This window comes from Siphateles boraxobius, unplaced genomic scaffold (genome assembly GCF_051911475.1).
Source record: "Siphateles boraxobius isolate OS27281-9 unplaced genomic scaffold, OSU_SipBor_1 111, whole genome shotgun sequence".
Classification (NCBI taxonomy): Eukaryota; Metazoa; Chordata; class Actinopteri; order Cypriniformes; family Leuciscidae; genus Siphateles; species Siphateles boraxobius.
Window position 1 is genome coordinate 2,140,001 of NW_027508713.1, and position 10,000 is coordinate 2,150,000.

Here is a 10,000-nt window from a genome sequence, read left to right on the forward strand (position 1 = left end):
AAAACAATAGCACCAAACCCATAATAGTAAATAAACCCAGCCTTTCTGGAGCAGTACGAACTCTCTGTGGACATCTGCGAACAGCTTTCACTGAGGCCGTTGCACTCGCTGGATCGTGTGCAGTGAAGCTCTGTGTTTCCAGTGATCTCAGGCTCAATGACTGTCTCTGACCAAAGAAAAGCTCAACGCTCCACTGCAAACATCACTAGCTGCGTTTACATGCACCCTTATAGTCGATTGACGTAAGGCGTAATGACGTATGACGCGTGGAACGAAGTTCCTGTTAAATAAAGTGTGGTATAAATGAGTTTCCCGTTACAATCCTCCTTTCTCTGCGTGTGTGAAGTGGACGACGGCCACCAGTGCTGGTTTCAGACTCTCACACATGCGCTCATCGTCTCCAAATCATGACCAGAGATGGATAAATATTAAGTCTGCTGTTTAAAACAAATAAAGAACCAATAGAGGAGAATAGTTATGCGTGAACAGCGGCAGTATTCGTCCAGTTTGCGCATGTCCATGTGTGACAGCTGGATTCGGGAAATCTAATTAGGGATGCTAACCGATGACCGTTTGACCGATGGTTGACCGTCTCAACGTTAACCGATCAAAGTTGTCGGTAGTCGGTTTAAAAAAAAGTGATCTCTAAATTAAGCTATTATAGACACTGGACTAAACGCTACTACAGTTAGCCATCTTAATCGAAGATATTTTTGTGTGAAGTGAACAAATCCCTCACACTAAATTATTCATAACTCGCCTGTTTGTACTTAATAAACCAATAAAAACATTTGGCGCGAGGTCACAGCGTTTGGGTTCGCGCGCTCACAAGGTTTGCGAAAAGTAAAAGCTACAGGCTAAAACACTGGAGGTTAGAGCCAGGGCAGACGACAGGATGAAGCGTGCAAAGAAAAGTAGTGTGTGGGACCATTTCACCAAAAAGATTGACACAGTAAGTTGCAACTTGTGTGATACAGTGCTTAAATACAGTATTAATACTGTAGAAATACATTACATCTACATTTCAGTGGTAACAGATAAGGTGATGATGATCATCATCTTTCTTTATTATTGTTAGCACTAACGTTACCTCAAACTAAAGCGGAGTCTCTTCGGAGCTGTCATTTTCTTAAATGAGACGCTGCAATGTTTCAAATGAGCTTCTAACGCTAGACCAACGCCTTTATTTTCAACGCGATCACCTTGTACCCAAACCATTTCAAAACTAAGGAGCCATTTGTCCTCCGATTACATACAAGCTCCTCGGCGCCGCGTTTGCGGGACTCATGTTTCGCGCTGTAGGGGATTTTAAAAAAGTGACATGAGTGGAAGCGCGGCGCCGGGGCAGTGTGTGTGTGTGTGTGTGTGTGTGTGTGAGCGGGAGGCAGAGAGAGATGCGACAGAGTTGCGAAATTGCAGGCGCGGCTCGAAATGGCTGTTATTTCAAATAGCGTGGCATATTTTAAACTAATCGGTTTACCGGTTTGAAACGGCTAATGAGGCTCGGTGGTCGGTCAAGAAAATGTTTAGTTTTCGCCATCCCTAAATCTAACACACCATGCAAGGGAGATCCTACTGCAGCGTTTCTCGGTGACATATGGTCCACATGCACGAGGAAACGTACAGGACCCTTTTAGTCGATCACAGATGCGCTCCACCATTTCTCCTGTCCTCAAACTCTTACCGGTTCGTCCTCCACACAGGCTCTTAGGACTCCTTTCCCGGATCATGCAGTTTCTTTTGTTCCTGCAGTTTTTCTTGAACGGGCTTAGCTAGATCAGGCTTCAACCGTGAAAAGCATGTGTTGGGATGTGTCACGCTTGAGGAACACCTGGTGTCTTTCCTGTGGCCGTATGAGGTGTGCTACGGTACATTGTCAAGAAATTTGCCAATCCGTGCTTGAGTGATAGCATCAGCTCACCCTGTTTCTCGAAAACACCTTTCAGGACTGACTGTTTCAGTGTCTGAACAGCAGAGATCACCTTCTCCCGTAACCCACAAGATGCAGACGATCCTCGGAGTGCGCCAGTGGTGTTGATGACATCGGCACAACCTCTAACCATTTTGAATGGCTGTCAATCACTGTTAGGAAAAACTGTTTATCTTTTGCTGCGAGATCAATGTGGGTCCTCTGCCATGGCCATCTCCACGGACGATGCCACAGCTGGCGACTTTTGAGATTCCTGGATGGTCGTGGTGTAGGTCGTCCAGTAATCTTAATCTGTATTTGGCGGGAATTATGGCACGCATTCCCTCCAACACACACAGCCTTGGTCCTCCTTAAACTCATGTCTGCGAGGAAAGTATGGCTTCAGACCCTCCTCGGACACAAGTGTATAACTCCACACTTTGCATAATGTCGGATATTTCCGTGTTGCGTGAGCTATGTCCCTTGCAGACACAGGAAGATCATCCACCTGGGAAAAGTAAACAAACACGCTTCCATCTTCCCCAGTCTTTTCCCCATCTTTGGCAGTCTGGACGTTGCAGTGGAATTGCTCTCCTGAATATGTAGTTAGCTGCATGCTTGTTTTGCTCAATGGTGTGTGAGACAGGAACTCCTTGTATAACTCAACATCAGCGACACCGCTGCCGCCCTGTCCAACTGCATGTCTACGCACTTTCCATCCAATTGAAAAATAAAAAGTCTCTAGCTGAATGTTTTCCAGCACATCTGAAACATGTATTGTTATCTTCTTGTCTCTGGTCTCTTTTCTGGTATTTTCCTTCTTCAGAATATTAATTAATACTCCCCTTAAACTTCCCCTTTTCTCTCCAATGGAAGAGTTTGGTTTCCTTCATAGCATTCACTGACTGTAAATCCTTTGTCTTACCCGCAATTTCCAGCGTTTTTCTCGAGGCCAACTCCGTGGATGATGCACTTTCGCAAGCCTGATTGAACGTCAGATCCTTCTGACTCAGCAATTTGCGTTGCATTGATTCAGAATTTAGCCCACTCACAAATCGGTTTTCCGAGCGCGTCATTCAAATACTGTCCAGTTCAGTTCACTGACAGCTGTCTCAAAGCCACAATGTAATCCGCCACGGATCCATCTTCCTTTTGGTTGCATTTCTGAAACCTATAACGCTCCGCGATATCTAGTGGTTGGGCCTGTAATGCGCCAACAGCGCTACTTTCAGCTTGTTATAGGCTTCGTCGGCGTAACTTTTTAACAGTCCATATGTCTCTGCCCCGATCACGGAGAGAAACACACTAACCTTTTTCTCACTTGCAATGTCATTCGCCAGAAGCCACTGTTCAAAACGCTCCATGTACGATTCAAAATCCTCCTTCGATTCCTTGTAGGCTATTCATCCACACGGCCGAACTGCATCGCTGCCGTGTTAGATCCGTCTGTTAGCAGCGCTTCACTCGTGCCTTGTTCCCTTTCTTTAGTTTCTTTTACGACAAGTGCAACAGTGTTTCTCTAATAACTAACAGTGTCTAAAAGAACTTTTAATGTCTTAGCACATCTATTACAGTTTCTTCTGTGAAACAAAAGAAGATTTTGACAGTGTTTTTTGTCCATGCAATGAAAGTCAATGGGGTTCTTCACAATATCATAACGTCATAGTAATAGTATTGCAATACCAATATACATCAAAATCGATGTTTGACAGAGTATCGTGTGTGTTTATAGGAGTCTGTGCGTTCTGACGCTGCTGTCGCTGCTGTCGCTGGAGTCACTGGCTGTCAGCAGCATCGGGTCAGATATTCCTCATCATATTAACCTTATTATTAATTAGCTGGACGACAGCAGGACAGTAACCCGTGTTTTGTGTCTCCCGCAGCCCCAGTAACTCGTCCAGCAGTTTCTGCACCGAGTCTAAAGAGTGTCTTCAGTTCGATCTGGTCTGCAGGACGGACGAGTACGAGGTCAGACTCATGAGTTAAATCAAAGACTAGAGAATGAACAGTGTTGAGGAATATTCCTTTTAAAAGTGATGCATTGCAGTATAACGTTACTCCCATGAAAAGTAACTAATTACGTTAGTTACTTTTTATGAAAAGTAATCTGTTACATTACTTTTGTGTTATTTTTTCAAACTTGGGCTTGGCTTGCTTGTTTGTTTTTTATTAACAACAAAAGACTGAAGGAAATGCATATTCACTCCTGTACACTAGAGGGCGGCGCTCAAACCTTTCAGCTGCTGATATTCTGGATTAAAGAACAATAGGATACAGGAGAAATTCAACACTCTTATTTCTAAATCTAATCTAAAGTCATTTTTTGCTTATTAGTATGATTGATTCAGATCATTGAATGCCAGCAGAAAAGTCATTGGTTAATAAAGTGAGATTAATTACATAAAGTATATTTATGTAATTTAGAATAAGTAAAATTCTAAAATTGCATTTTACTGTTTTTATTCATTTTGAGGAATACTGAATATTTTCGTGCAAGTGAGTAAATGCATATTCACATTTAGTCTAGAACTAAAATAGCCATCATGTTTACACAGCGCGCACAAACACAACACCTCACTTTATTTCTCTCAAAATGAGGACAGGAGAGCTGCCAGTCAATAAATGTGAAAAAGTAACTAGCTTTACTTATTTGAAAAAGTAACTTAGATATTTTGCATAGATATTATGCATTACTTTACTAGAAAAATTAATCTGATGACGTAACTCAAGTTACATGTAACGAGTTACCCCAAACACTGAGAATGAATAACACAAGACGCATCACTCATATTGTTTTGAATGGGGAAAAGTGCAATGCTCAATATGGCGAAACAAGTCCCGCCTTCTAAATACGAGCCAATCGGTGTGTGGTAAAGTCATCGTGTCACTGCTCCGCTTCCTAAAGAAACAGTTCCACTGCGCATTAGCTTGATCCAGCCTGAAAAAATATGTTTTAAGTAAATTACGAGACAGTTGTTGTCAGATTGCGTTGGTGGTTTCAAATATGAAATTTAATCGTTAGCTTGGCGAACAGTTTTGGAGAGTTTTACGTATCCCCATTCAAAGAGATAGGGGCTGCACTTGCATGTTTCAAAGATGGCCGCCGAGTGAAATGACTGGTTAATTAAACTGGAATTAAAGGTGCATTGTGTAATATTTAGGAGGATCTGTTGACAGAAATGCGATTTCATATACATAACTATGTTTTTAGTGGTGTATAAAGACCTTACAAAATGAACCGTTATGTTTTTATTACCTTAGAATGAGCCATTTCTATCTACACACACCGTGGGTCCCCTTACATCGACATGTTTCCTCACTATGTTGTTCTTCGTGTAAACAAGCTGCTAAAGTCAGCGAATAAAACATTGACACAACGATGAACAATTCACAATTATTTTCGCAATAACATATCGTTTTACTGAATAATTAAGTTAACATAATTTCTTAATTTATCTTTCTAAAGAAACATCACTGCTTAACTGGCTACTCTCTGCTGTCTCAGACGACGACATCACTTCCCGTCGGCCACCGTAACTTCTGTTGGTTGCGATTTGCAACCTCACCACTAGATGCCACTAAACTGTACACACTGCACCTTTAAAGGGACTTAAATCTGAAGTCAGACAAGTGCTCGGGTGTGTTTGTGTAGGTGCGCCGCTACTCGTCCTCGCGCTGGGTCTCCACGGACGCGGAGGCGTATTTCCTCGGCGTTGGAGCCGCCATGGCCTTCAGACGCCTCTATCATTACATCTCTGGAGCCAATAAAGAGGGTCTGTGAGCATGTTCATATAAACATGCTGTCAGGTGAAGCGAGTTACACAGCTCTGTGTGTGTGTGTGTGTGTGTGTATGTGTGTGTGTGTGTGTGTGTAGGTGTGACGTTTGAGATGACGGCTCCGGTGCTTGTTGAAGTTCCTGAGGAAGTGAAGATGTGGGAACCTGCGGTCTACACGCTCAGCTTCCTGTTGCCGTCAGCCTATCAGGAGCATCCGCCCACTCCAACCAATGAGAAGGTGACGTCCAGAGCTGTGGGTGGAATCCTGAAAATCTGGAAATCCTGTCACCTGGAATCCTGTCACCTTCATATATTTATATAGCGCTTTTAACAATATAGATTGTTTCAAAGCAGCTTTACAGTGATAATAGGGAATTAAAGTAACAGAGATTGTTTTGGCTTACAGCAGCTGTAGAATAAAGTTATTGTCCCGCTAAAATTAGTTTTTGATTGATTCACTTCCATTGCAAAGATCATTAGTTATTAACTTAGGGGCCGCTAACATGACGCCGTTAATGTGCAATGTGAAAACCCTTAATGTGCTCCGGCCGCTCCTTCGCACAACAACAGTGTTTGGTGCTCGAGAACGCAAACCTTGAAATAGGTTCCTTAAAATGGGTTCCAAGGTACAAGCGTTGAATAAAAAATAAAAAAAGTTATCTCTACGTAAACTTCAAAAACACAAATCTGTGAAACGCTGACGGCGTGCACATGTGTTTTACGTGTTTTGTCTATTGGTATGCGTGTTTGAATATATATGTGCGCAGGCGTGTAGTCTTTACAAACTAACAAATTACTTGTCTGGGCTTAAATTTATAATACAGAATTTTTTTCTGGAACTGGAATTATTTGCTGTAATGAGTGGAGCTAGAAGGTCTAACCATGCCCTAACCCGACCCATACCTCTATCTCTCCACCCGTTAGACACACTGGACCAGGTCAAGCGCCACCCATTAGATACACTGAACCAGGTCAAGCTCCACCCGTTAGATACACTGGACCAGGTCAAGCTCCACCCATTCGATACACGGGACCAGGTCAAGCTCCACCCATTAGACACACTGGACCAGGTCAAGCTCCACCCATAGATACGCTGGACCAGGTAAAGCTCCACCCGTTAGATACACTGGACCAGGTCAAGCTCCACACTGGACCAGGTCAAGCTCCACCCATAGATACACTGGACCAGGTAAAGCTCCACCCGTTAGATACACTGGACCGGGTCAAGCTCAACCCGTTAGATACACTGGACCAGGTCAAGCTCCACCCGTTAGATACACTGGACCAGGTCAAGCTCCACACTGGACCAGGTCAAGATCAACCCGTTAGATACACTGGACCAGGTCAAGCTCAACCCGTTAGATACACTGGACTAGGTCAAGCTCCACCCGTTAGATACACTGGACCAGGTCAAGCTCCACCCGTTAGATACACTGGACCAAGTCAAGCTCCACCTGTAGATACACTGGACCAGGTCAAGCTCAACCCGTTAGATACACTGGACCAGGTCAAGCTCCACCCGTAGATACACTGGACCAGGTAAAGCTCCACCCGTTAGATACACTGGACCAGGTCAAGCTCCACCCGTTAGACACACTGGACTAGGTCAAGCTCCACCCGTTAGATACACTGGACCAGGTCAAGCTCAACCCGTTAGATGCACTGGACCAGGTCAAGCTCCACCCGTTAGATACACTGGACCAGGTCAAGCTCAACCCGTTAGATACACTGGACCAGGTCAAGCTCCAACCGTTAGATACACTGGACCAGGTCAAGCTCCACCTGTAGATACACTGGACCAGGTCAAGCTCAACCCGTAGATACACTGGACCAGGTCAAGCTCAACCCGTTAGATACACTGGACTAGGTCAAGCTCCACCCGTTAGATACACTGGACCAGGTCAAGCTCCACCCGTTAGATACACTGGACCAAGTCAAGCTCCACCTGTAGATACACTGGACCAGGTCAAGCTCAACCCGTTAGATACACTGGACCAGGTCAAGCTCCACCCGTAGATACACTGGACTAGGTAAAGCTCCACCCGTTAGATACACTGGACCAGGTCAAGCTCCACCCGTTAGACACACTGGACTAGGTCAAGCTCCACCCGTTAGATACACTGGACCAGGTCAAGCTCAACCCGTTAGATGCACTGGACCAGGTCAAGCTCCACCCGTTAGATACACTGGACCAGGTCAAGCTCAACCCGTTAGATACACTGGACCAGGTCAAGCTCCAACCGTTAGATACACTGGACCAGGTCAAGCTCCACCTGTAGATACACTGGACCAGGTCAAGCTCAACCCGTTAGATACACTGGACCAGGTCAAGCTCCACCCGTAGATACACTGGACCAGGTAAAGCTCCACCCGTTAGATACACTGGACCAGGTCAAGCTCCACCCGTTAGATACACTGGACCAGGTCAAGCTCCACCCGTAGATACACTGGACCAGGTAAAGCTCCACCCGTTAGACACACTGGACTAGGTCAAGCTCCACCCGTTAGATACACTGGACCAGGTCAAGCTCCACCCGTAGATACACTTGACCAGGTAAAGCTCCACCCGTTAGATACACTGGACCAGGTCAAGCTCCACCCGTTAGACACACTGGACGAGGTCAAGCTCCACCCGTTAGATACACTGGACAAGGTCAAGCTCCACCCGTAGATACACTGGACCAGGTCAAGCTCCACACTGGACCAGGTCAAGCTCAACCCGTTAGATACACTGGACCAGGTCAAGTTCCACCTGTTAGATACACTGGACCAGGTCAAGCTCCACCCGTTAGATACACTGGACCAGGTCAAGCTCCACCCGTTAGATAGACTGGACCAGGTCGAGCTCCACACTGGACCAGGTCAAGCTCAACCCGTTAGATACACTGGACCAGGTCAAGCTCCACCCGTTAGATACACTGGACCAGGTCAAGCTCAACCCGTTAGATACACTGGACCAGGTCAAGCTCAATCCGTTAGATACACTGGACCAGGTCAAGCTCCACCCGTTAGATACACTGGACCAGGTCAAGCTACACCCGTTAGATACACTGGACCAGGTCAAGCTACACCCGTTAGATACACTGGACCAGGTCAAGCTCCACACTGGACCAGGTCAAGCTCAACCCGTTAGATATACTGGACCAGGTCAAGCTCAACCCGTTAGATACACTGGACCAGGTCAAGCTCCACCCGTTAGATACACTGGACCAGGTCAAGCTCCACACTGGACCAGGTCAAGCTCCACCCATTAGATACACTGGACCAGGTCAAGCTCCACACTGGACCAGGTCAAGCTCAACCCGTTAGATACACTGGACCAGGTCAAGCTCAACCCGTTAGATACACTGGACCAGGTCAAGCTCCACCCGTTAGATACACTGGACCAGGTCAAGCTCCACCCGTTAGATACACTGGACCAGGTCAAATTCCACCTATAGATACACTGGACCAGGTCAAGCTCAACCCGTTAGATACACTGGACCAGGTCAAGCTCCACCCGTAGATACACTGGACCAGGTCAAGCTCCACCCGTTAGATACACTGGACCAGGTCAAGCTCCACCCGTTAGACACACTGGACTAGGTCAAGCTCCACCCGTTAGATACACTGGACAAGGTCAAGCTCCACCCGTAGATACACTGGACCAGATCAAACTCCACCCGTATATACACTGGACCAGGTCAAGCTCCACCCGTTAGACACACTGGACCAGGTCAAGCTCCACCCGTTAGATACACTGGACAAGGTCAAGCTGCACCCGTAGATACACTGGACCAGATCAAGCTCCACCCGTAGATACACTGGACCAGGTCAAGCTCCACCCGTAGATACACTGGACCAGGTAAAGCTCCACCAGTTAGACACACTGGACTAGGTCAAGCTCCACCCATTAGATACAAGATGCCCTCTTGATACCCTGTCGCCTGGTTCCTCAACAAGAAAGACTTCCGTGTAGGATTCATGACTCCTCTGGAAGCTTCCTCACTCCTCATTCCTCTGCTCCTTATGGTGAAAGTAGATAATTGAGATGTCCTTCAAGATGGCTGAGCTCGATCAGTTTCCGGGTCATAGGATAGAGGAGTGACGAATTGACAAGGCATATTAAGAAACACCTTGGGAGACCAAACTTCCTTGTGACTCTGCCCTTCTAGACTTCCTTCCCTTAAATGACAACCTTGCCCAAGCGGCTATGTTGTCCAGGGTTTCCAATACCCATCTCGCTTGGACATGCATCACAGCTGTTATTGTTAGGTCTTCTATGAAACCCTGCGGCAGCGGCTGAATAAGGCCTGACTCCAGGGTTATGCCTTG

The 10,000-nt window shown here is 46.0% G+C and overlaps 1 protein-coding gene across 1 annotated transcript in view; it reads left to right on the top strand.

Moving 5' to 3' along the window:
• Nucleotides 1-10,000, top strand: part of soul5l (heme-binding protein soul5, like) — a 17,664-nt gene that overhangs the window by 2,915 nt on the left and 4,749 nt on the right. The window contains exons 2-5 of the mRNA XM_077198671.1: nt 3,645-3,707; nt 3,793-3,877; nt 5,562-5,682; nt 5,785-5,924. Of these exons, the coding sequence (XP_077054786.1) occupies nt 5,634-5,682; nt 5,785-5,924 (189 nt within the window). The 5' untranslated portion in view covers nt 3,645-3,707; nt 3,793-3,877; nt 5,562-5,633. The remainder of the gene's footprint in view (nt 1-3,644; nt 3,708-3,792; nt 3,878-5,561; nt 5,683-5,784; nt 5,925-10,000) is intronic.